The sequence below is a fragment of the Ursus americanus genome, chromosome 18, assembly GCF_024610735.1.
Source record: "Ursus americanus isolate L20-20 chromosome 18, mUrsAme1.1.p, whole genome shotgun sequence".
In the NCBI taxonomy this organism is placed as follows: Eukaryota; Metazoa; Chordata; class Mammalia; order Carnivora; family Ursidae; genus Ursus; species Ursus americanus.
Genome location: NC_142144.1, coordinates 31,702,933 through 31,730,083, shown reverse-complemented (window position 1 = coordinate 31,730,083; position 27,151 = coordinate 31,702,933). Strand labels below are relative to the sequence as shown.

At 46.5% G+C, this 27,151-nt stretch overlaps 1 protein-coding gene across 2 annotated transcripts in view; it reads right to left on the bottom strand.

The window, feature by feature from the left end:
• GABBR2 (gamma-aminobutyric acid type B receptor subunit 2) overlaps nt 1-27,151 on the bottom strand; it is a 336,632-nt gene that overhangs the window by 140,103 nt on the left and 169,378 nt on the right. For both annotated transcript variants that reach the window (XM_045780604.2, XM_087869533.1), the window contains exons 5-6: nt 15,373-15,438; nt 9,061-9,261 (exon numbers count right to left, since the gene is read on the bottom strand). In XM_045780604.2, coding sequence (XP_045636560.2) covers nt 9,061-9,261; nt 15,373-15,438 — 267 coding nt within the window. The remainder of the gene's footprint in view (nt 1-9,060; nt 9,262-15,372; nt 15,439-27,151) is intronic.

Genomic DNA, 27,151 nt, shown 5'->3' with positions numbered 1-27,151 from the left:
TCACTCTCTCTTCAGGGAGAGTCTCCACTTAAGGAGTGCTTGCTGTCTAAGAGACCAGTGTTCTGAAAGCAGCATCTGCAGCACCTCTCTCTGACCTGTGTTCTGCACACAGTGTCTCCTTGTGGAGCTTTGGTAAACAGGTCTGTTCCCTCTTATACACAACAGCCCCTGAAAGAGCTGAAGGCAGTGGCATGCTACCCTGAACCCAGGGTGCTATTTTCTATCTTTGAAGTAAAATCGTCTCAGTTCACACTTCCACTCTGACCATGATGAAATGGCTTATATCAGACCAAAGCTCCCACGAAGAACATTCAGAGAAGCAGAATAAAACATAAAAATAGCTATTCAAAGGCATCATAAAGCAACCAGGACATCTAGGACTTGAGGAGCAAGATGCTGGAGAGAAGAGAATGCTTTGAGAAGAGTCCAGCGTTCTTTGCTGTTTCCCTTGGAGGCATTTTATGATTTGTAGGTAGGAAAGCTAACTGCAGGAAAACAAAGCACTGGATCAGAGTTTTTAGCAGTCCCATTGGGAGGGGAAGACAAAAAAACTATAGTTCAGGGTTATCAGGCAGCAAGTAGGACCAAGGTCTTAGAGGAAAAGGAAGCACAGAAAAGTGAGGCCAGTATTCAGACTGGCTTTTGCACTTGAAATACTTCAGACAACTAAGCTCCATAAAGCAAGAGGCTGAGAAGCCAAGAAAAAGCAGTGGCTGAGGGGTTTAGAAATTAAGCAGAAGTGCCTGGAGTCTCACAGTATCAGGGAAGACAAAAGTTGAACTCCAGGGCCAGTAAACACCCCAGGATTTCAGCTGATAACAATGAAGAACAAATACCAGGAATAAGAGCAAACCAAAACAGACCAGGTCTATAAAAACCAAAACCAAGCATGGAATCATCTCAATTCTTGATTGGATTAGGTGATCTTCCCCTAGGCAGATATCTTCTTAAAGAGAAAGAAATCTTCTCTGAAGAAAGATAACACCATCTGTAGCCTCTATATTTTTCATCTCTAATTATGTTGATGTAACAGGTACACCAAGAAAAGGGGATCAAATAATAAAAAGAGAAAAGGAAGGAAGGAAGGAAGGCAGGCAAAAAGTGAGGAAGGGAATAAGGAAGGAAAGAATAAAGGAAAGAAGAAAAATAGACAATAGACCCACAGATTATCCAAATCTTGAAGTTCTTAGACATGACTTTAAAGGAGGAAAATTTATGTGCTTAAGAAAATAGATGAAAAGATAGAGAATATTACCAGAGGACTGGAAGCTATGAAAGAAAAAAAGAGAATAAAATGAAGAGTCTAAAAACGAAAAATATGACAACTGAAATTAACTCCATAGATGGATGAAACAGCATATTAGAAACAGCAGAAAGTAGGTTAATGAACTAGAAGAAAGTGTAGTAATGGTAAATAGCAATAAATATTCAGACTGAAACACAGACAGGAAAAAAGGCTAAAAAATAAGAAATGAACATAAGATATATGGAATATGTTGAAAATGTCTAGCATATGTATAATTGTTGTCTTGGAATGTGAGGAAAGAGAGAATAGGCAGAAACAATATTTAAAGGGATATTATGCTAGAATTTTTCCAAATACAAATCAATCAACAGATTCATGAAGCTGTATGAACTCTGTGAACTATAATCAAGATAAACCCAAAGAAAACCTCATTTTAGTACAGCACAATAAAACTGCTGAAGACCAAGCAAAGACAAAATCTTAAAAGTAATTACAGAAAAGAAGATGCATTACCTTCAAAAGAGCAACAATAAGTCAAGCAGCTGACTTAATAGAAACAATGGAAGCCAGAAGACAAATAATAGACTATCTAGAATTCTACACCTCAAAATCAGAGGTGAAAGAAAGAAAATTTCAGACAACCAGAAACTGAGAGAATTTGTCTCGAGCCAACCCGCAGCAAAAGAAAGATCAAGAAAAGTTCTTTGGGCAGAATGAAAGTGATCATAAATAGAATAACAGAAATGCAGGAAGGAATGAAAAGTAATGGGAAGTGTAAATATGTGAGTAGCTCTAAATGAAAAAATGACATCAGGGCCAGGAACATCCAGGAAAATCTTAAAGAAGAATAAAGTTGAAAGATTACATGACTAAGTATCAGGTCTTATAATAAAATTTTAGTTATTAAGACAAGTGGTATTGGTTAATGGATAAGGAAATGGACCGATGGAAGAAAATGGAAAGTTCAGGAACAGATACACATTATATACAATGATTAATTTATGACAAAGTTGACACTATAGTATGGGGGGGGTGGTGAGGATGATGGACTTTTCAATAAATGGTCCTGAATCAACTGGTTATACATATGGGCAGAAAATGAATCTTGATCTTACCTCACACCATACATAAAATCAATTTCATGTGGATTCTATATCTAAATGTGAAAGGGAAAAAAACTTCTAAAAGATAAGATAGGAAAATATTTTCATGAGTGTGGGTGGACAAAGATGTTTAAATAGAACACAGATATACTAATCATAAAGAAGATGAATAAACTGGACTACACTAAAATTAAGAAATTTCTGTTCATCAAAATATATCACTAAGAAAGTGAAAGTGTAAGTTCAAGAATGGGCAAAGATATAAATACATATAACTATCCAAGGATTCATACACAGAATTTAAAAAGAACTACAAATCAATAAGAAACAGGCAGAGAGTCTATGGTCATATGACCCTGAATGCACCCAATCTTGTCTGATCTCAGAAGCTAAGCAGGGTCGGGCCTGGTTAGTACTTGGATGAGAGAAACAGGCAGAGAATCCAAGTAGAAAAATGGGCAAAAGACTTGAACAGGAAATTTGTAAAAGAGGGTATCAAAATGGCCAGTAAAGATATGGAAAGATACTCAACTTCATTAGTCATCAGAGAAATGTAAATTAAAACTCAAATGAAATACCACTACACACCCACTAGATTGGCTAAAATTAAAAAGCCGACAATACCAAATGTTGGTGAGCCTGTGAACCAACTGGAGCTCTCAATCACTGCTGGTGGGTGTGTAAATTGGTACAACCACTTTAGAAATCTGTTTGGCAGGGTCTACTTAAGCTGAACATATGCATACCCTGTGACTCAGAAATTCCACCCCTACGTATGCATCCAATAGTAATTTGCACATATATTCACCAAAATACCTCAAATACCTAGAAATAAACCAAACACAGTATGTGCAAGAATTTCCATACAGAAAATTACAAAACGTTTTTGAGAGAAATTAAAAATGACCTTGGTAAATGCAGGGATATAGAAAATTCATGTTCATATATTATTAAGTCAATTTTTCCTACATCAACCTACAAATTCAGTAAAATCCCAATAATAAGCCAGAACAGATTTGTGTATATGTGTGTGTAAACTGACTCACTACTCCTTTCTCCAGCTCTGAGGCTGCTGTGCTAAAGAAGGAAAAGAACCACAAATTGTCAAGCACCTATTGTGTGTTTGGCACTCTGCATGATACTTTTCTCTGCTTTACTTTATCTAATCCTTATAAATCTTATAAAAGATATTATTACCCCAATATTGTAGATAATTTCAGAAAGGTCAAATGACTTGCCCAATGTCACTGTATCACTATCACTATGTCACCCAATTCAGCTGTATATAACAGAAAAAAAATTATCAGTGACTTATAGTTTATTTTTCTCTCATGTAAAAGATGTTCATGCATTGACAGTGCATGGCTGCCATGACAGCTCCATAGTGTAATCAGGGACCCAGCTCCTATCTGTATGCAACACTACCCTAGAATGAAGTTTCCTTTTCATGGTCACTTCTTGATTCAAGATGGCTGCTAGAACTTTAGCCATCCCATCCATAGTCCAGCTAACACAAAGGAGAAGGGAAAAGAAGGGCAAGCTCTCCCCTTAAAACAGACTTCCAGAAGTCCCATATAACACTCCTATTTGTATTCCTTGGCCAGACTTAGAATCCTGGCCATATCTAGCTACATGGGAAGCTGGGAAATGTCCCTTTTCAGCTGCGTGGTAACATACTTACTTAAAAAACAGAGCTGTGTTACTGAGGTAGACCAGGAGGCTATGGATATTGGTACGGACAACTAGCCATCTTTCAGAGTCTCCCAGTTGGGAAGTGGTGGGGCCAAAATTCAAATCTAGCCAGTGAGCTTATTACTTATGACCCTCCACAGGCTACTGCACCCTTCCTCTGGAGCCCATGTTCCTCTGCTACACTACCTCTCCCCCATCGAAGTGAATTCCTAGGGAAGCAAAGGGAACAGGAGCTTCGTGGGGAAAGTGGGAGGCAGAGGCAGTGGCCTTGTGAAGGATGACCTTCTCAGGGAGCATGCCTACTTTTCCATGGCCCCTTCCCTTCCTCCTCTCTAGAGCCCAGAGCTTCCCAGAAGTTCTATGTTCTTTTTCAGGGAGCTCACATGGCAGTGACGATGAGATGGGTACAGCTTTTCCTGGGTCATTGGCTTTACACTGAGGACTCACTTGATTTGTGTTTCCTGCAGTTCTGCCATGTTGAATCAACAGTCATGGGTGGTTGCAGAAGCTTCTTGCCAGAAAACATTACAAAACTCTTCCAGAGAATGAGCCTGTGCATTTGATGGGGGATTGGGGCCACCTCTGAGGTCCCCAGTGATTCCAGGATTCTGTGAACATCTCCATCCAGTGCCTCGGTCCAGCTCTGTCTCAGCAGGAGAATGGGGAAAATGTCCAGAGAGGCTGGGCCATCACCAGAGAAACCTGACCAGAGTTGTAAAGGCTCACAATGGAAACAAGCCTAAAGGGACTTTGGAAAGGGAAAGCTGACGATGGAAATCACCAATGTCAAAGAGTTCCTATGGGGGAGCAGACTGGTAATGGGGAATCTCACTGAGAATGAGCCAGACAGTAGAGCCAAAGCAAGTGCCCAGAGGCTGTTCTCATGAAGGTTCTAGAAGACTGAGCTCTGGATGGGCTCGGGGAAGCCCGAAGGTCTGCATTTGTCTCATCATTGGAAATTTCAATAGGAAGAGACTGATGAATGTGCTCTGGAGGCTCACGACCTTGTTATTCCTCCTACCAGAAGTCTCCTGGGTGCCAGTGAAAGTTGGGGATGGCCTGACTGGCAACAGGTGTCTGAAAGGGGGAACCCCAGAGAACACATTCCAAGAGGGGCCACTGTTCTGCCTGATTCTGCAACTTTCTCTCCCAGGAGTCACCGTTATCCTGGGGATTCCAAGGTTTAACACTACAACCATGTCACCCAGTTCACTGCTAAGAACCCAGTACCTTATTTACAGAGAGCCAGAGAACTTAGCTGCGAAAGGACCCTAGGAGTTATCTGGTCCAAATCTCTCATTTTCAGTGAGGAAACTAAGGCTGGGGTGGGGGTGCGGTGAGGAGAATGACTAGCTGCGGAGGCAGATGAATTGGTGGGAATGCCAGGATTTGTGCCAGATCTCTTGATCACCAGACCCATGCTCGCCTGTTATGCCACCTACTAGCAGTGGCCAGCTGAGAGAGAAAGGGCTGATTTGGGTGCATTCCTTTCTAAGCTTGTCACAAGTCTTGGGGAGAGAGCAGGGCAGAGAGGAAGGGGCTCTGAGTAGGGAATGAGCAGTCCTGGCTTCAGGTCCTGGGGCTGTCCCGGACCTGCTGGGTGACTATAGCAGTTTCCTGGGGCTGCCATGGCAAATTTCCATAAACAGGGTGGCCTGAAACAACAGAAGTTTATTCTCTCCCAGTTCTGGAGGCTGGGAGTCCAAAACTCAGGTGTCAGCAGGGCTGGTTCCCTCTGGAGGCTCTGAGGGAGAATCTGTCCCATGCTTCTCTCCCAGCTCCTGGTGGCTGCTGGCTATTCTTGGCATTCTTTTTCTTGTGGATGTATCACTCCAGTTTCTGCCTGTGCCGTCACATGACCACCTACATGTGGTCAAATCTCCCTCTGCCTTTCTCTTATAAGGACCCTCGCCATTGCATTTAGGGTTTACCTGGGTAGTCCAGGATGATCTCATCTCAAGATCCCACAATTAATTACATCTGCAAAGATGCTTTTTTCCAAATAAGGTCACATTCACGGGTTCCAAGGGTTAGGACATTGGCCTATCTTTTTAGGGGCTGCGATTCTACCTACTACAAGGATCTTGGGTGTGTCCCTTCCCATTTCTGCTGCTTAGCTTCCCTAATGAGGATGGCAAGAGCTTATTGACTTGGTTCTATAAGTGTCTGCTTATCCCCGTGGACACTGACGGATCCCAAAATATAGGCTTCAGCTCAGCAGCCTGGGCCAGGCTGACCACAGTCCCCAGCAGTCAGGGATAACACAAATTCAAATTCAAGAACGATTTCCCACCTCTCTAGACCTTCCTTTGACCATAGACTCTTGGAGATTAGTGGGGGAACTTGGCTGTGGTCAGAACACAAATAAGAATGCTTTATTCAACCGAGGGCCCCACACCCCAGGGAGAGAGCATTCAACAAGAGCAGGCACAGAGGATGGGCTGAGTGTGGAAGGAGCTTGATAAACACAACCTGTTCAGGGCCAGGATCGGGGGGGGGGGGTGGAGGGGGGAGGAAAGCAAGGTGTGAAAATGAAGAGGGAGCTAAATACCTCAGTAATCAAGAGAAATGACATTTTAAGGTAGTATTTTTAAAAATCAAAACGAATGCAAAAAAAAAAATCCAGGATGAACAAAACATCAAAATTTTAAATAAACACAAGATCCAGTCTTGCAATTGTGTGACTTAAATCACTTAGGTCTCCCTCATCCCAGTCCTGTGAATCTTAACCTTTGTTTAAAATTTTGACGTTTTGTTCATCATGGATTTTTGTGTTAATTTTGAATTTTAAAAAATATTGCATTACAATACTTCTCATCTTGATTACTGAGGTTGTTGGCATTGTCTTAAATCTTGCCCTTAGGTTCTGCACTGGGCATGTGAATTACAACTGGAGGGATTGGGGCTGTTTGGTTCAGACAAGGGAGACGTCTCTGGGGATATGGTCACCACCCATAGGACCTGTGTGGGCCCTGAGGGACCAGTGGGGGAAATTCAGGGAGAAATAGTGAGTCCTCTGCTACTGGAAGGATCTGAGAATCTGTTGGGAGGTTGATCTAGATAATCTGTAGGAGAGCCCTAAAACTCTCTGATTTCAAGAGGCAGATGCCTCAGATTTTCCTGCGTAACTTCAATCATCTTGTAACCTCAGGATAACGTAAGAAATGCTGTCTCTTGCTTCAAACACCTCAGAGACAGGGACTGGGTGTCCTGGAATTTTAGAAGCTGCCCCATGCCGGGAACCTGGCACTACTCCATCCTGGGAGGCCAAGGAGTGGGTCACCCACACTGTGGGGTGAAGTGAACAGCCCCAGGAATAGCCACAAACTGTTCCAGTCCCAGGCACAGAGTCATGGGGGTGAGGTCAGCCTCAGCACCAGTCCCAATTAAAAATCATTAAAGTGAAAAAAAATTAAAATGAAAGTCAGTGACCTGGGAGATGTTGTTCTAAAGTCAGAACACTTCCTCTAAAAGATGCTACAAAAATTGATCTTTCCAAAACGCATTTCTGTGTACTGCTCACATCTGTGCAGGACTCACCCACCCAGTAACATCCACGCTCCTTAGAATGACATTCAAGGCCCTTCTCATGGCGCGTTATGACCTTTATGCCCCTCGGCTTCACAGATCTTGTGTGTAATCACTTCTGTCTTTGGTCTCCTAAAGTTCTCAGTTTAGTTATGCTGTCTGCTGGCATGGAATTTTTTTTTCTTAATTTTTGTATTTTCCTCAAATTTTACATTATTTTGAGATTAAAGTCTAGGTGTCCCTGGACTCAAGTTTCTGCTAATAAACAACAAACTTTGATGCCTTTAAAAATAACACTTACTGAAATAAAATGAGTTCTTTCTGCACATTATTCAGCATCTCAGAAAACTTTCTATACGCACATTGATTTTTGCATGAAAATATTTCTTCCAACATTTTCTAGCCAGAGTGTTTTTCCAGCATCCCTCAGGTGCCAGCACGATCTAAAGACTTGTTTACAAAATGTGTCCTCATGATTTGCCATTTTTTTTGAGAAATCAATAAATCATTCTTATAGAGCTGGCTCTGATTGAGATTAAATAATGGATAAAAAATTATCTACAAAAATTTTATATAGCTTTGCCATGAAGTTTAATTCCTTCAGTGGAACTGGTGGAGAAAGGAACCATCTGAGCTCAGAGAAGACAGAAGAGAATTGTGTGCACTGCTGTCCTCGATTCTGGCTGGTGGTTAGATCTAAGAGACAGAACGGTCTTTGTTCACCAGGGCCGCCATCCCAATTCTTGGTAACACTTACACTGATAGGTAACGGTGTACTTTTGAAATACTTTTACCTATGCTACATTACCTGGCCCTCTCGCAGCTCTACGGGATAAGGGGCGGGGGGTGTTAGTAACGCCCATGGGAACATGTGGAGCCCCTGTCCAAGGTTCTGCTCCCAGTAATGACAGCACTGAGGGGCTGGGCACCATGCCAGCCACACTGCACAATCTGCCACCAGAGGATGAGATCTATTATACAGATGAAGATTCAGTGCTCAGATAACTCAAGCTCAAGGTCACACAGCTGGTAAATGGCAAAACTGGGGTTCAAGCTAGTCTGGCTGGTCTACAGCACATGTTTCCCAAAGTCTACTTGAGGGATCTGTCCTCTCCTCTAGGCTGACAGGAGCATCAGTGAGCCTGAGAAATGACATTCCAGGTCAGAGGTACATAGAGTGAAAGCCTTGCCGAGTCTGAAACATCGGGCCCTATGTCTGGTGCTGTCAAAATCATGACTCCATCACTTACATGGACACTGTTTTGGGCTTACAAAACACCCTTACATCATCTGATTCCCAAGTTTCTTAGAGGGGCATGCAGTGGAGGTCTGGCTATCCCCATTTAACAGGCTCAGAGAGGTCAAGTGATTCACTCAAAGTCACACAGCAAAGGCCAGAACAAGATCTGGGCATTTTGTGCCAACATCATTAGCCAAGATGATCAAAAGAGATGGTCCTAAGGGCTGAAGTGGACAGACCATGACACTGACCTTTCCTGAGATGGTCTTGATCTGCTTGGAGCTCAAGGGCTCGAAGTCCACGCCGATGTAGCCCTCCATGGCAGCAAGCAGATTCTTCCGGAGACAACGGGATGAGTTGGCTTCTGTGTGCACCTGCTCCCACCAGGAAGGCTCATACCAGCCCGGGATGATCCACTGGTATTTGCTACCATACATGTTCTCCTCATATGCCTGCAACAGATGGGTTGACCATGAAGCTACCAAGAGTCAAACATTTGTTCAAGGCTTTGTGCCCTGTGAGACAAGTGGAAGGGGCTCAGGCCTCCTCTTACCAAGGGTTTATTAATTTTTCTATTATTTGCTTTGTTATCTCTCCTCGTTATCTCTCAAGAGACCCACGGTAGTTTATTGGAAACATATATAATAAAATAATAAACACTGAATAAAAATTGAAACATGAGGACCTGACCAAAACCAGATAAGGACACTATAAAAAAACTACAGAATGATATCGCTGATGAATATAGTGGCAAAAATTCTCAACAACATATTGGCAAACTGAATTCAAGAACACATTAGAAAGATTATACACTATGACCAAACGGCATTTATCCCTGGGATGCAAGGATGGTTTAACATACACAAATGAATAAATATATCACATTAGTGGAATTAAAGATAAAAATCACATGATCATTGCAACAGATGCTCTCTATGTACTGTGATGAACTGTGAGCATTTTAAAACAGGAATCTTAAACGATCCTGCAGTTCATTCCTGGAGAGCCATGAACACCTTGGGAAAGAATTCATGCCACACCCCTTTGGGCTCCTTGGCCTACAACAGAGACAGCACAGAGGCCAGAGGATGTGGTAAGGGAGCCTGCAGGATTGCTTTGGTGGACTCCAGGAAGCTTCTGGCTGCCTTCTACTTAGGCTCTGGGCTGCTAAGCCACGCTCTGCCCACAGCAGGTGGGCCAGAGACCCTAATAGCATCTGTACATTAGAGAAAAGTGACTCTCAAGTCTGAGAGTTGGGGGAGAGCTCCCCCCCATTCCTACATCTGGGGAGGTGACTCTTCTAGAATTCTCTTAACACCTAAGAAAGCCCATCCTGCAGTGTGGAGCATCTCACTGGGATAAATGTGAGTTAAAATGTTTGTTCCTTAACTTAAGCTCAGATACCGTCTCCACGGCCTCTGCTCATTGAGTGAAGCCTCTGTAGATTAAACTGAAATGATTTAATGAAAGAGCCCTTCAACTACTTCAAGGCAGTTATCACACTGCCTTTTCCCTAGACTCCTCTGATGATATGTGACTTTCCCTTCCCCAATTCTAGATAATACACTTCTCATAGGCAGCCTCAGATCATAGTCATTTTTTCAGCAGCTACATTATAATGTTGCCCCTATCACAATTGTGTAGAAAACATAGGCAGCCCTCATATCTCAATTATAGGATAAAATCCCAGTTTAACAAAGGCAGGCAATCTCCTGATTTTTCCCCTAATAAATGCGGTTTAGTCCAAAGAAACTCTCTTTCGAAGAAAAGATAATCCGAGATCTGTCTGGGGGCTAGATTTTTGAACAAAAGCTCATCCCAATGATCCCAGGTCACTGTATGAACGGCAGAACCTGTGAGATTTTATAACTCTCATCCTTTATGGAAAGGGAGGAACTCACATATCTTGAGCCCCTATTACGTGCTTGGCCAGGTATACACATTATTGTATTTTATTCTCACAACAATCCTATGAGGTATGTGTTATTATTTTCATCTTATAAATGACAAAATTGAGGCTCAGAGATGGAGGCATTTGCCCAAACAAATACAGCTAAGTCAAGGGGACAAGATTCAACGTCCATTTTTGGAAGTTCCCCTCTTTTTTCAGCAAAAAAATTAAACAAAAATTTTTGGAAGCTTTCTCAATCCTAAAAGGTTGAGGCCAGAAGAGAGCCCCACTTATTAGGAAGGTATGTTAAATAGGAGTCAATAGGTACAGAATAGGGGCAAGAGGCATTCTAATCAGACCCAGAGGCAGATCTGCATCGCTCTCCGAGGACAAAGACCTTGTGATGACTTAGAGCAGCACAGGGCAAGCTGCCTCCTAGGGGTCTGCCCTGACAGCTCTTTGACCTGTCCTTGTCTCATTAGGAGCTGTTCCTTGTGAGTGAATTTTCCAGAAAACAGAAGCTTAGTCTGCTTTTTTCTAAACAAAAACAGATTTTGTTTAGAATGTTATTCAGTTTTTTTTAAAGATTTTATTTATTTATTTGACAGGGAGAGAGACAGCCAGTGAGAGAGGGAACACAAGCAGGGGGAGTGGGAGAGGAAGAAGCAGGCTCCCAGCAGAGGAGCCTGATGTGGGGCTCGATCCCAGAGTGCCAGGATCACGCCCTGAGCCGAAGGCAGACGCTTAACGACTGCACCACCCAGGCGCCTCTAGAATGTTATTCAGTTTTGATGAAGATAAACATTTTCCTGCTGACCTTCTGAAACACACAAGAAAGGAGATTCCAGTCCAGCAGCCCCAGATTCGCTGCCACATAGCAGCTGGGTGGCTCTGGCGCCCAGCTCCTCGGGTCTCGCTTTTCCCAGCTACAGCCTGTGGAAAGCAAAGCCTCTCTCACTGGATTGGTGTAAGAATGAAATGAGAGGACACGTGGACCATGCCTGGCCACCACTACATGCAGGCACGTTTTAGCAGCTCCTTCTGGTTCTCTTCTCCTTTCCACCACACACGGTTTTATTCCGAACACCAGTCACTGTTATGGGCTGTGCACAGGAATGCTGCTGGGTCTAGGGTGTCACTTTTCATTGCCATTGAGTCCCTGTCTTCTCTGAATTTGCTGCTTTTAAACTGCTATAGCTGGAAAAGCAGGGTGCCTGGGTGGTTAAACATATGTGCAGAGCAAAAGTAAATAGGCCTTGAGTGAGGGTCTAAGAGGCTTCCCTGCAAGGTAGGTGAACCGGTTTAAATATACCCTCCACTGTCTAAAGCACCTGAGGGGGAGGCTGTGGTCCTCTATTCTGCTATTCTCATATTCAAACGGGCTGAGGTTGTTATACATGTGAGCTGGGAGGAGCTGCCAGAATGCTCTCTGTCTTCTTTGCCGGAGAGGGAGTCTTCGTAGGGTGGGGTCCACTCTTGTGTGGAGCCCCCGTGCTCAGCACAGTGCCTGGTGTGCACGGGGCACCCGAGAAGTGGTTGCGGAGTGACTGAACAAGTTTCCAGTTTCCTTGATCACCTTAGTTTTCATTTTCCCTGCCTCTTGTAGGAATGTGATCTCAGGACATCTGGCCACCTGTGGGCCTGCCACGTGGCGATGGGCAGACCTGAGCTCGCCTTCTTCAGTCTTAGAGTCTGCTTTGGTTCTTATTTGCCACTGACAGGTAACCATGACGTGAATTATTTTTAAAAATCTGGTTTCCTCTTTTTATTATGTTTCCTTTCACCTCCTTGCTCCCCCCCGCCTCATGCAAGAAGGACATTTCCCTTTTCCTATTACAGTCACATCAATGATGGTAATAAACCCTCACATCAGGAAGGCAGTTCACAGTTGGGGTGATGGTCTCCTTCTGTGGCCTTATTCAAGCCCATGAGGCTGATGGGGCAAGGACTGCTGCTTCCATTTGAGAGGTGAGGCAGCTGGAGACCAGAGGCGTAAGGTGACCTGTCTGAGGTCACACAGCTGGGGGAGCTAAAGCCAGAACCCAGGCCAGAGTGCTTGAGAGTTTAGAATAGACCACCGAGGGGGGGAAGGAAAAGACAAAAGAGACGGAGACATGCTCATTCTGTGCTGAAGCCCAAATGAACATTTTGCCACAGGGCTATAAATAGCCCTTGCATTTGCTGGAGTCTGCGCTTCCATTGGGTGGCGGTTCCCATCTCAAGAACACAGCAACATGCTGCAAAGTTTGCACTGCGACATTTGGGTGGCACAGATATGGCTCTTTCCACCTGATCTGCCCTCTGACCCCGATGCACGGGCAGGAAGGCTCTTTCACAGGGTTCTCTGCTCTGAGCAGCCCCTCCCTCTGCCACACACCAGTCTTGATCCAGTAGGAAGACATGGAGCAGACTCTCAGGATCTCCCAGACCTGCCACAAGAATTCCTCCCTAACCAGGTAAAACGCCAGGCCCTGAAGGGCAGTTTGCTTCCGAGGGTCTGACACTTGGAATAAACATCCAACAAAAACACCTGCAAGGAATTCCTCAATAACCAAAGCCACCACAGACTCTAAGAGGAAGCCCATTGCAAAATGCCCACCGTCCAATAAGAGGAAAGTAGGCTGAGAAGGTGGATGGTGTCCCATGCCATGTGGAAGGCAGGCAGCCTGGGGCTTTGGGACGAGAGGAAGACAGCCACACCGTCTGTTCCGAAGGTGAAACCATGGCTGGAAATGCCACTCGGAAAATAATCCCAGTGCATGGCACAGAGTGAAATCACAGCCACGCCTTCACTTGGGTTTGGCTCAGAGCAGAGCATGAGGTCTGTCTCCAGTTCTTGGAAAAGGGAGATGGCCGGCGACCAGTGTGGTGTCTTCATGGATCATTTTTATTAATTTATTTCTCCTGGAGTTATGACCCACCATGTGCCAGCTGCTTGCAAGGCCTTGGGGATATAGTGAAGAGTGGGGAGGGAGGGCGGTTAAAATCCAGTCTATGATAAATGGCAGTGGTCCATTCCATTCTCACACACCTGAGACTTTACATAAACAAACAAAAAAAGACCGGGGACATTTACCGAAGGCTCATTATCCATTAGGCACCGTGCGGTGTTTCTGCTCATTGAATCTCCACAACAATCCTATGAGACAGGGGTTATTATCCTCCCCACTTTATAGATGAGAAAACAGAGGCTCCAGACATGTCCACAACAAGCCCAAATTCAGCAACTAAGCCGCAGATTGGCTCCTGAGCTCCCAGCTCTGTCCAGGGTCTCCAGAAACGTCAGCCTTGGGGTTTTTCCTTCCTCCCCAGTAAATCGAGAGACGATCAGGCAGTTCTGGATTTGTTCTTGAGCCTTCAGGACGAAATTGCCCCAGGTGACTGTGGCTTCTGGTCACTGTTCTGTCCTTACCCCTGGTGTGCTTTTTCTCTCTAGAAATGGGTAGCAGGAGCTGAGAAGAATCCCCCAGGCAGTGTCTCTCTAGCAGACAGCAGAGGGACCACCGTCCCTGGGTGTGGACACACAGCCTGAGGTCCCCTTGGCTCCTGGGAGTGATGCTGACCTTAGTGACCCATGGCAACCCTGAAGTCAACCAAGACCCCAAAGCCTCTTCTGTTCTAAATGCACAGTCCTCCTCAGCTATGCCTATAGCACCCTGGACACGGGCAGCTTGATTTGTTCTAATGTAGCCCTCTATTAGGACTACGAGATTTAACCTTCTTAGACTGAATCAAACATTCCAGCCTGTTAGAGTTCTTTGCACCTTGGATCTGTTTCCAACATACTTCGCAACTTCCCAAATTCCTACAGGTCTGCTTTTTATAATCTCATCCAAGTCATGGACAAAAGATCAAAGAGAACAGAGGCCTATGGCCCATCACCAGAGACAACACCTAGAATAAGCTCGCTCTAAGTGGAAACGCTTACTGGGGAGACAGTGACTCCTGAGACTGGGCTCTCATTCCGTTGACCTTTCTCCTGACCTGGGGTGGGGGGAGAGGGAGCCAGGGCATCCAAATGGAAAGACTTGGTTCCTGTGTTAGAACTCTTACAAGTTCTTAGGGAGAACATATGGAAGAAGGGTGATCAGGTTGGGAATCAGGTGAAGGGCATGGAGCCTTGGCTCAGCCATGAGCTGGGCCTCTATTTCCTTATCTGTAGAGTGGGATAACGATAGTTGTTTCACACAGTTTATTGAAAAGATGAAAGGAGAGAACATACAAAAGGTACTTTGTCGCCTATCACACACCAGACAACTGTGAAGAATTCAGAGGTAGATACCGAACAGTTGAGAGATCATTCTAAAGTTGAGACTCTGAGCCCTGCCCCAGGGCCAGGAGGGGGTGTGGGGCACTCAGCCTTGCCCCTTCCGCTCTCCCGGGCATTCGGCAGCCTCCATCAAGCATGGCTGAGGAGACAGGCAGAGCATTAGCCGACAGTGCTTAGACAGGGAGCTGGAGGGGAGCTTTGGTCAGCTGAGGCCCCTAGTTCCTCTCATGACTGCACTGTTCTGAACCCTGGGCTTAGCTCCCTGCGAAGAGGAAAGAGCAGTGACCGTAACACTTCTGCTTCCAACAACCCGGACTCCAGTCCTATAGCCCGCTCAGACCAGGCAGTGAGAACGAGTCTGACTCCCCAAAGACGCAGTGACACGACCAAAGTTTTACTTACACAGCAGAACACTTTTGCTGCCATATTCTGGTCAAACTGGCCAAGGATGATCCTCACGTCATTGCCCTGTGGACAGAAGGACACGTATGTGAAGGAGAGGGGATGACAGGCACACTCGAGGGCTTGAGGCCACCGGCAGAGAACATCCGTGCACCCCCAGCTCCCCAGCCAAGAGCTCTGCCCTCTCACCCCAGCCCAGCCTGGATGTTCTGGCCCTCTCTAGGGCTAGTTTCCCTTTAGCTCTTGCTGCCCTCCCTGGTCTCAGGGGCATGCCCTGGGGCAAATCTGCACAGGCTGGTGGCTTTATAAAGCTGGCGGCTCTCAGCGGTCCCAGTATCATCCCTGATCCTTCAACAAGCTCAGGCCAACCCTACAGAGTATTGAGACAGTGTCTAATCTGCTTCCTCACTTGACACACAGGGAAACTGAGGCCAGAGGAGACAAAGGAGCTTCCAAGGTCCCCAGGGGAGTTGATGGCAGAAATAAGACTGCAGCATCCCCACCCTCCCCCCAGTATTCTAGACTTTTCTATACCTTCCTGGAACCCACAAAGCTTCCCAATTAAGAAGTTTCAGAGGCTCTTTGAGTTCTGAGCTTTGTTCAAATCTCAACTCCACCCACAAGCCTCAGGGCGCCTCAGGCTGTTCCTTTATCCAGGTTAGCCTCAATTTCCTCACTGTCAAATGGGGAAAATGGCAGTACTTACTTTCCGGGAGGACTAAATGAGACAATCCGCATAAACTGCTTTACACAGTTCCTGGCACATAGCGAATGCCCAGTAAGTACGAGCTAGTATTAGGATTTTATAACCTCCTCCCAACCCATTTTTAACTCCAAGAAAAACTTATATTTGAAAACTCTATAAATAGGACTGCACTTATTATCTCGATGCGTGCCTTGCACAACAGCTCCTGTGACTCATTTATTCATTCAACAAACATTTACTGGGCGTTTGCCTGAGGTGCCCTCCTGGGTCAGGTAAGGGGCCCTTGGTTGCTCTCTGGCGGACAGGGATCCAGGCAGGGGCCCTGCCCCATAGAGAAGAGGCTACAGAAGGGTGTGCCAGCAGCCTGCAGGAGACCAGCGGTGCCCTGGCTCACGGGGCTGCTCCCCACCCCAGTCACTTCCTGCCCTCCACCCTGAGACTCAGGCTTGCAGGTGGTGCCACCTTCCTGCCGTTCCCTCCGTCCTCTCCAGCAGGCCTCAAGGCCCTTTGATGCATAAAGAAGAGAAACATGCCTTTAAAGATCAGTTTTTAGCATCTTTCAAAATTGGAAAGTGCTGACTGGGAGGCCATTTTACTCATCATGTACTTTAGCAAAATAAAAAAGGCTTGGATTCTAAAATCATCCTTCGTTTGCAAGCAAGAATGGAAAGAAGAGGGGGAAAAAAAACCTTGCTCTGAAAGGACTTTAAAAGATCGTTAACAGAGCAGTTGAAGGAAGGCAAGCCTTTGTCATCACCATGTCTGCAACGCTATAAAAAGTTCTAAGCTGCTTCCGTTCTGTGGACAATGCTCCCAGGCACACTCCAGGGTTTTTCTGCCTGTTTGTTGAAATCTTTTAGCCTTCTTTGCTGCTAATAGTATTCAGCCGGCCAGCCAGCAAACAGTTATTGAGCACCTACTTTGTGCCAAACTCTGTGTTGCTAAACATGGTAGAGTAGAAATAGTTTATTGGGTTTTAGAGTTAGGGAGACCTTAGTTCAAATCCAGGCTCTACCACTGACCAGCTGTGTGACCCTGAATCTGAATCCCCTGGAGCCTCAATTTTCTCATCTTTGAAAGAGGGATAATCCAACCTACCTTGCTGGGGGCTGCAGGATTCATGCTAATGAAACCCACCCATTGGCTTTCATGATGCTTCCTCCTGGCTCTTTCCTACCTCCTGGTCCCTCCTGCTCAGACTGTGAGTCAGCTCGTCATCTTTTTGCCCATCCCTAAATGCTGGTGTTCTACACAGTTCTGCCCTTAGCTCTGTGTCCTCATCACTCTCCTGGGGCAGCCTCATTCCAGACCTCAGACACAACTGCTCTCTGTGCGCTAGAGACCCGATCACTCTCCCCACCCCCAACTTTTCTCCGGCTGCCCACTGGACCCCTCCTCTTGGATTCTCCCACGTACCTCAAGCTCAGCATAGCCCAAGCTGAACTTCTCATCTTTGCCAATGAGCCTTTTCCATCTCCTGTGTTGTCCATCTCTGAGAACGGTGTCGCCAACCTCCCACCCACTCAGGTTCATTTGCCTCCACCCAAGCCCTAACCAGGAGCCACCCGCTGGTTCTGCCTGCCCACCAGTGCCAAATCACCCCCATCCCTGCAGCCTCACCATGCTGGGGGCAGCCACCATCATTCCCTCCTCTATGAACTACGACTGCCTCCCGGCTGGATCCCCACCCTTACTCCCGCTCCATCCACCCTGGTCTCCACAGCAGATGAAGGACTCATTCCAAGATTCTGATGTGGTTCTGTAAAACCTTTCCACAGCTCCCTGAGCTTTCCAGGTCAACTGAGTCCCTGAGTAGGACATTTGAGATGCTGTACCAGGGGACTCCTGCTCAGTCCTCGCCAGTCTCGCAGGGCATGAGAATGAGCTACCTGTGGTTCTCTAAAACAGGTCTGCCATTCACGCACTCCTTCACGGCTCATTCCCCCGCCGCTCCCCTCTTGCTTTCTGCAAGCTCATGCATCTCGAATGCCCTTCTCTTTCACCCCACTCCTCTGCCTGGAGAGCTGCCACTCACCCTTCATGCTTTAGCTCGGGCACCCCTACTCTGAGAAACCATCTGTGTCCTCTCAGGTGGTCATTTGCTCCTCTGTGGGCCCACAGCACTCTGTGCCCTCCTCTATCATATCCACTTGCTTGCCTGTCTTCTCCACTGGACTGAGGGTAACTTGATTCAGCTCTGGGTCCCCAGGTCAGGGGGACAGGGCATGACATATATATCAACCATAGGCGTTGAATGCATGACTAAGCGAGCAAATGCTATGTGAAGTACCAAGTGCAGTGTCTGGCCTGCATTCCTTATTCAGTAACTGGTAGCCATGATCACCACTGCACTGATACCCTGCTAGCCTAGGGCCTCGGCACTCGCTGGGTTCACCATTTCTTGAATGCACTCAGGAGCCCATATTTTCATGGCTGACCACCTGACCACCTGCAGATAGATAAATAACCGGCTCTACCACTTGCGGACCATTTGGTGTCTCTGTTGCCATGACAACCAAGTTGCATGGACAATTTGGTGCTGCGCTCCCAGACTGTTAGAACTGGATGGAACCCAAGGGATCAATGATCTAGTGAACCCCTTCCTAGAGAGGCAAAAGGCTTCCCCCAAGACTGCACAGCACCCCGGAACCAGTGTTCTCACTTTGGTGGCCCTCTGACCATCAGAGGACCCTGGAGAAAGATCCTGGCCAGAGCCAGGTTATACCCATGGCAGGGAGCGACTCCCACCCACTGAGATTCTAGCCCGTAAGAGGCAGCAAGATGCCGATGCCGCAGTGTCTGCGAGAGAAGAACTGGTGGCCAGTGCAGCTGGAGCCTGGAATCCCGTGTAGGGAGTGGGCAAAGGGAGATGGAACTCGCCTGCGGTCCTTAGCAGGAGCCTTGAGAGCAGTAGAAAGATGGGGAAGGGCTTCTCAAAATGGGATATGTGTACTCCTGGGGCGTGAGTTTTCCTGACAGTATGAAAAGCATCGATATACCCCATTCTTCTTTCCAGAGTAGCAATTTACGGGAAGATCCAGGGGTGAGGGGAAAGGTTTTGGATTTTGGGAGGTTTTTTTTCTCTTTTTTAATAAAGATTATTTCTTTATTTACAAGACAGAGAGAGAGAAAGAGAGAGTGAGCAGGGGAGAGAGAATTTCAGGCAGACTTCACGCTAAGCATGGAGCCGGACATGGGGCTCAATCTCACAACCCTGAGATCATGACCTGAGCCGAAACCAAGAGTCAGATGCTCACCCAACTGTGCCACCCAAGCACCCCTGGATTTCCAAAGTCTTAAAGTTTTTAACACATGCATGCTCTTACAAAAGTTCCAGAATCATGCTGTTCAGTGTTACATAACTTCTATCTTTTCCTGAAAATCTGTAAAGTGGAGAGAGAAATTTTGTCTCGGCAGTGGTTCCTACTTCTGGCCACACCTCCCCTCTCCCTGTCAGGGGTTTGAGCACATGCTCCTTTGCCACAGAAAGGACTCTGGGGCGGTGTGAGGAGTGCGAGGGGGAGGGGAGGAGAGCCCTGAAGGTCCCTGAGGCTGAGAGCGACGGAACAGAGTTGTGATGGTATAGAGAACCCAGAACATGACAGAGGGCAGGGTCCAAAAATCCTGTGCCCTTCCACAGACCCTTGATTCTGCAGGGGGACACCTGGAGTGAAAGGTGACATGGACACTGTGTACTCACATGGCTAGATCTCAGGTTGTACACCATACAGAGGCCTACATTCACACAAGGAGGCTTCGCCTACAGCAAAGGGGCCAACATGGGAGGAAACAGCGATGGGATGGGAGGTCCAAGATGGATTTCCTTTCCTCCTTCTTGGTCCTTCTCATCTCTTGTCTAGAGTCTCTTTGTCTCTGGGACACTTAAAGTGAGCTAAGATCACACACACACAAAACTGACATTTCAGAAGGATGACCCAATTCAAAGACTTAGTGTATAAGCCCCAGTTTGCAGGGGATCCTAGCAAATAAAAACAAGGACGATCCCTGAGCTCTTTCCAGCTGCGGTACTAAGGAGTCCATCAGCCCCACCCAAGGACAGAGGTGTTATTATTATGTCCACTCCGGAAAGTTTCACGAGCGAGCTGAGCCCCCAAAGAATGAAAAAAGTTTTGCAAGTGCAGCAGACACTGCTGGCCCTGCTGGTTCCTCCACTCAGGTCTGTCGCACCCCTCCCCATGCAGTGAGGGTGGGCTGCTTCCAGCTCACTCCCCTCTCTAGAGAACCGCCTCCAGCTGGGGGACTTCCTGGCCCTCAAGGCCATGCTATGTCCCACATTCTGCAGCACCCAGCAACCAACTCCTTGAAAGGTGGGGCCACCTTTGGGGCGCAGGCTGTGCTCCAGGCAAGCCCGTGGGGCCAGGTTAAACTGGCCTCCTGCAGCGGCCACACGCAGGCCCAGCTCCCCTCTTGTCTCATCCTGTCCCTTGCTCCCTTCTCCAGAGCGTGCTCTCAATAAATCCCTTTCACCAGACTCTCAGGCTCTGTTTCTAGGGAGTTCAACCTATGACACCGGGTCACACAGGTAGGAAATGGTGGTGCTGGCCTTGCCCCCAGGGGGGCCTGGCCCCAGGGCCTGAGCGCTTGACCACTCACCCCTACGTATTGCCTCCCTGGTTGAGAAAACATCCAGTTTGCGGCAACGGCTCGAGGGAAGTCAAGTAGACATGGCCGTGGAAGCCCTGCAGCAACAGATAGGACCCTGAGACACTGAAACACCTGGCAGACATTTAAAAGAGCAGGCGAGCAGAGCCCACCCCATCCTGCCCTGTCTGTGGCAGAAGCACGCAGTCCTGCTGGAAGGGAAGGTCAACCTGACACTGACCTTTGCATTACCTGGCGTCTTCTGCCACCCATGCCTCTGTCTTGGCCCACTTGTAATCGCTTCCTGGTTTCCCAAGTGCCCAGCCCCACAGACCTCCTGGGCTCCTGGAAAATCAGATAAAACTGCGTGCAGTGCTGTAGGAAGGGAGGAGGTCTACTCGCGCCAGGGCAGCCAAGCTTTAGTGGCTGGCCATGATGAGGCTGGGGGGGTTAGACCTGGGCCAGTGGGCACTGGGGAAGGAGTCTGGAGCCCAGGCCCACTCCTGCCCCCTGACTCCGGCTGTGAGACCCGGGGTAAGTCCAGCAGGGTTAGCCTAGGGGCTTCCCAAAGTCCCTCCTGGCCCTGACACACTGTTCCATACCCAGAATGAATACTTTTATTTAGTTAAAGTTAGTTTTTCTTAGACATGTTTTTCCTTACCAGAAATATGCCTAAAGGCAGAGAAGCAGGAGACATATATTCTTTTGTTGCTGTTGTTACATTAATCTTTTTATTCTGATTAGCCCTCCCATTTATTTTTCATTTTAATCTGTCTGCCTGTCTGTCTATTTATTGGAGTATAGTTGACATAAAATGTTACATTAGTTTAAGATGTACAACATAGTGATTGGGCAAGTCTATACCTTAAGGAGACCTATATTCTTTAAAAAAATTTTTCTTTAAAGATTTTATTTGTCAGAGAGAGAGAGAGCACGAGCAGGGTGAGCAGCAGGCAGAGGGAGAAGCAGACTCCCCACCAAGCAAGGAGCCCGATGCAGGGCTCAATCCCAGGACGCTGGGATCATGACCTGAGCCGTAAGGGTGATGCTCAACCGACTGAGCCACCCAGGCATCTCAAGGAGACATATATTCTTAACGAAGGAAGTAAAGAAGGAATAGCCCATAGCAACCCACTGGGAAAGCATGCCACTTCTGTAAAGTTTATTATTTTATCTTGAAAATTCACGTATATTTAGCATTCCAATAGCATATCTATGTTTATCTTAAGATAAAAATAATGCTTTTCTTCCCATGTTTCTGAGCAAAACTGGCCTGCTGGGAAGATGTACCATGTTTATTCGTTGCTTTTCTTCCCCCTGGAGTGCCTGTGTGAACCGTAGTTTCTGGCAGTCCAAGCAGGCTCCTGGCCTGTGGGGTTGGAGGGATGGGGGAAGTTCCCACGAGGCCTCTCCTGTGGAGCAAAGAGGGCAGCAGTCCACCTGAAGACCTATTTTTGTGGTCTTCCTATGACAGGAAGACTAAAACCCCCCCGCCCCTCCCCCATGTCCTCTTTGCTAATCTCCAGAACCCGGGAAGGTGCTTCGTGACACGGCCAGGGGCAGTGAACGCTACAGATGGAATTAAGGTTGCTCATCGGCTGGTTTATAAATTAGGGAAATTTTCCTTGAAACTGAACTCTGAATGATGGGTTGGGGGGCTGCTCCAGGGAAGGCAGATAAAGCAAATAAAGTGAACAGAGCCTCTGAAGCCCGGTACTCTCCCCTACGGGGCCCAATGCTTCAGAGCAGGCACCCTGGAAATAGCCAGGGGCAGCCTCCGCCCCGCTCCCCGCCCAGCCTGGCAACAGTTCACTTTCAAGCCCCATGTTTGGAAAAGGCCTGGAAGGAGCTTAAAGGCCTCAGGTCTTCATCACACAGAGATGGTTTTTTTTCTTGACTTCCTTTGGGGGAACTTTGGTACCTATCTGCTAAATCAGCCTGATGAATTTTATGATTTGGTTCCTCTGTGCTCTTGCTTATTTTCGCCTGGGTGATCTGCCCAAGACTGAGAGCGTTATGGCTCCCAATGCTATTGTGTTTCTGTCAATTCTCCTTTGTATTTTAACAGGCTTTTCTTTATATATTTCAATGAGATGCAATTTACAGCAATAATGGTCCATGAGTGTGTTATTCTCATGGTGAATGGTACCCCTGTCTATAGAGAATGACTCTCTCCTTCATCACAGCCAGTACCTTGAATTCCCTTTGGTCTCATATGAACACTGGGGTTCTGGCTTGGTTTGGTTGGCTTGATCTACCTGTGCCCAACCTTTTACCTATGACCTTTCTGGGTTACTTCCTCTGTTGTCAATAGCTGTAATCAGTTCTTCAAAAACATAATTCTCAAAGTCTTTGCCTTTTAATAGGGAGATTGACCCGTTTGAATTTATGATCAGAATGGCTCTATTTGGTCTGCAATTATATGTTATGCTTTCTGGTTTTCAATATGTGGACTAGATTTTCCCTGCTTCTACCTTCTCTGCCCAAAGCTTCGGGTTCTCTTTGCATTGTTTATCTTTACCATCAAGTTATTCAAAGCCTTCTTTAGCTTGTATGTTTATTTAGGAAACTCATGAGCAAGGTGGGCTCTGCGGAGTCCCTCTTTTACTTAAGACCAGGAGGTTACCACCCATACGTTTTATTCACCCACTTTTTGGGGCTCTGTGAATGGAATTTGGATTTTTCTCTCTCAGTTATTGTTATTAGAGTATCTATTTTTGCACCTTATGTATATGTACGTTTGCTTTCAACACGAACTTCTGCACCTGTGTACAATTTTATAACAATGATTTAGACTGAGCTCTCTGTCCATGGTTCCAGTGGCCCCCACTCAGCTGTCTCTGCCACGACCTGCTATGAAGTTTGCCATTGTTCTCGGCGGGCTGACATAGGACTTCAAGGATTAACTCTGAGAAGGGCACCTGGCTAGTACGCCTTGACTAGCACGCTGGGGAGGATGTGTCCCAGCTGCTCCATTGTCTCTGGGATTGAATGCTGCAGAGGAGTCGAGGTGGCCTGGTTTTTGCACCTTTGTGGGAAATTTGCTTTTTTCTGGCCTAGATACTTATAGATTTTTCCCCTTTATGTTCATACTTCAAGGCTTTTGCCAAAATGTGTCTTGGTATGACTCTCTTTTCACCAATTCTGCTAGAATGTGGAAAGGCCAGCTAGACTGAGCACATAAAGTGCACACATTTCCTTTATGAAATTGTTGATCTTGTAGTTCAAAAAAGGTTGACTGTTAGCAATTCTGTCAGTCCAATCCAGCAGGACTCCCTTGAGCCCACTTAAGTGTGTCTCCTTTTTTAAAAAATAAACTTATTTGAGATTGGTTTTAGATTTACAGAAAAATGACAAAGATAGAAAGTTCCCCTATGTTCCTCACCCAGCTTCCCCTACTATTAATATTTTATGTTAGTGTGGTATATTTGATACAATTAATGAATCAATATTGATTATTATTAGCTAGAGTCCATACTTAATTCAGATTTCCTTCATTTTCTCCCTCTAATGTCCTTGCTCTATTCCTGGATCGCATCCGGAGTACCATATTATACTTAGTTGTCACGTCTCCGACGGCTCCTTTTGGCTCAGGCGCTCCTTATTTTTGAAGACCTAGACAGTTTTGAGGAGTATCAGGAAAACGGCCTTCAACTAGAATTTGCCTGACGTTTTCCTCATGCTTAGGCTTGCGGCATGGGTTTTGGGAAGGAAGACCATGGAGGGAAATTGGCCTTCTCATCCCCTTCTATCAAGGGTACAGCCTATCAACGTGGCTTATCACTGTTGATGTTGACCTTGGTCACCTGGCTGAGATTGTTGTGTTTGCCTGATTTCTGCACCATCAAGTTACTCTTCCCCTCTTTCTATAGTATACTCTTTGGAAGGAAGTCACTTAAGAAGGGGTTTGTTCTGCTCTATCTCCGTGAGCATGAAATATCAACATAAATTATTTGGAATTCTTCTGTATAGATTTGTTTGTTCTTTCCCATTTTATTTATTCATAGCAGCATGGACACATGGATATTTATCTTTATACTTTGGGTTATAATCCAATACTATTTTGTTTTGGTGCTGACACTATCCCAGCTTTGGCCACTGGGAGCTCTTTCAGTTGGCTCCGACACCCTCCCATCAGTGTGTGTTGCTGCTGTTTCAAGCACTCCCTTATTTTCTAGCATTAGAAGATTCTCCAGGATCACCTTGCGTATTTCCGGCCCCAGTCCCAGAATCAGCCATCTCTCCAAGGAGTCCTGGATCCCTTTTATGGAAAACGGCGTTAGAAACTAAGATTTGAGGGGCGCCTGGGTGGTGCAGTCGTTAAGCGTCTGCCTTCGGCTCAGGGCATGATCCTGGTGTTCTGGGATCGAGCCCCACATCAGGCTCCTCCGCTAGGAGCCTGCTTCTTCCTCTCACACTCCCCCTGCTGTGTTCCTTCTCTTACTGGCTGTCTCTCTGTCAAATAAATAAATAAAATCTTAAAAAAAAAAAAAAAAGAAATTAAGATTTGGGTACAAGGTGTGCTTGTTGCTACCATGGTGCCTATTTTGTTTTGAGTTTGGTTCTGTTTCATCTGTCCTCGTTTTCTCTTAGGATCTCCCTTCTCCAGTGTCCCTGTTACCTCTTCCCTCCTTAGACTGACAACTTTCACCATTTCCTCTGAATTCTGGGAAATATCTCAAGTTTGTCCTTCACACTATTGATTTTTATTTTTCTTGGCATTAACTCTGCTCTCTAATACCTCCAATGCAGATTTTAATTCTGTTCTTTGGTATTTAATTTTCTTCCTCGTCCTCTGTACCTCCTTCTCTATCCTTTACCCCAGTAAACCAGAGATTTGCTCTTTCTCTGAGTGTTCCAGAAGTTACTTTACTTTATTCCTGAGTATTCTATCCTTGTGTTCTCTGTTGGCTTTGTCTGTCCAGACTTGGTATTTTACTTACACACACTCAAATTAATTTGACTCTGGGTGATGGGGAATGACACAGTGAGCACAGCAGAGACTACTGCCTCCCAGAGCTTATGTTCCAGTGGGAGGAGACAGATGATAAAACAACTGGACAGCATGGACAGTAGGTCAGATGTTGTGAAGGGTTGACTGGTGTCCTCCAGAGATATGTGGAACCCCCAATACCTTAGAGAATGTGGCCTGATTTGAAAACAAGGTCACTACAGATGTCATTAGTAAAGATGAGGTCATACTGGAGTAGGGTAGACTTGTAATCCAACACAACTAGTATCCGTATAAGAAGATGATGTGAAGAGAAAGGGGAGAATGTCCTATGACGTAGGGATTGGAGGGATGCAGCTGCAAGCCAAGGAACATCAAGGATAGTTGGCAACACTAGAAGCAAAGAGAAAGTCACGGGAGAGCCCCAGAGCCCTCTAGAAAGTATGGCCTTGCCAACACCCTGACCTTGGACTTCCAGCCTCCAGAATGTGAGAGAATACATTTCTGTTGCTTGAAGTCACATAGTTTGTGGTGCTTGTTACAGCAGCCCTTGGAAATGAATACAGACATCCATCAGTGAAATGGAGCAAATCAGCAGGAGGTAGGCAAGGGTTTAACTTTTTTTTTTTTTTTAAGATTTTATTTACTTATTTGACAGAGAGAGAGAGCACAAGCAGGCATAGCAGCAGAGGAAGAGGGAGAAGCAGGCTCCCCACCAAGCAGAGAGCCTGTGCTGAACTCGATCCCAGGACCCTGGGATCATGACCTGAGTCAAAGGCAGACGCTTAACTGACTGAGCCACCCAGGCACCCCAAGGATTTAATTTTAAGTGAAGCATTCAGGGAAGGCCTCTGGAAAATGTGAACAACTGAGCAAGGATGAGAAGGCTGGAGAAGGAGCCGTGCAGGTCTCTGGGGGAAGAGTGCTTCCCCCACAAGGACTCCTTTGCCAACAGACAGACTGGGCTCGGCTCCCCCAGCTTATGTGATGTTGGAATCCTTTCTGGGCACCGCAGCTGTGTGGGGCGGTGGAGAGACCTGAGCTGCCCTGTCACCCAGATCCAGGCTTGAATCCAGCCCACCGCTTTCCAGCTGTGTGACTCGGGTCGATCCTTAACCTCTTGAGCCTCACGTTCCCCATCTGTGACACAGAGATGCACAAACACCCTCAGTCCGAGAGCTGAAGGTCAAGGCTCTGCATCGGGCCTGGCTCTGGGTCAGGGCACCGCACAGGCAGGCCACCATCTCCATAATCAGTCTGTCACTCCTACTTCCGCTGGCACTAGTTGGTTGAAGAGAAGAGCACCCAGGTCCATCCCTAATTTCTCGCAGACTTTCAGCTAGTGCTTCTGGTCCACACACAAAGGCTCTTTAAGCTTGAAAGCCCACAGAGCTCCGTGGGGCCTCTGAGGCTCAGAAAGAAGCTATTTCAAGTGCCCACCCTGGGGAGACGCTGCCCCGTGTGGTAGGAAGACGTCTGCACAGTGTCAGGCTCCTCTGGCCCCACCCCAGGTGTTCCCT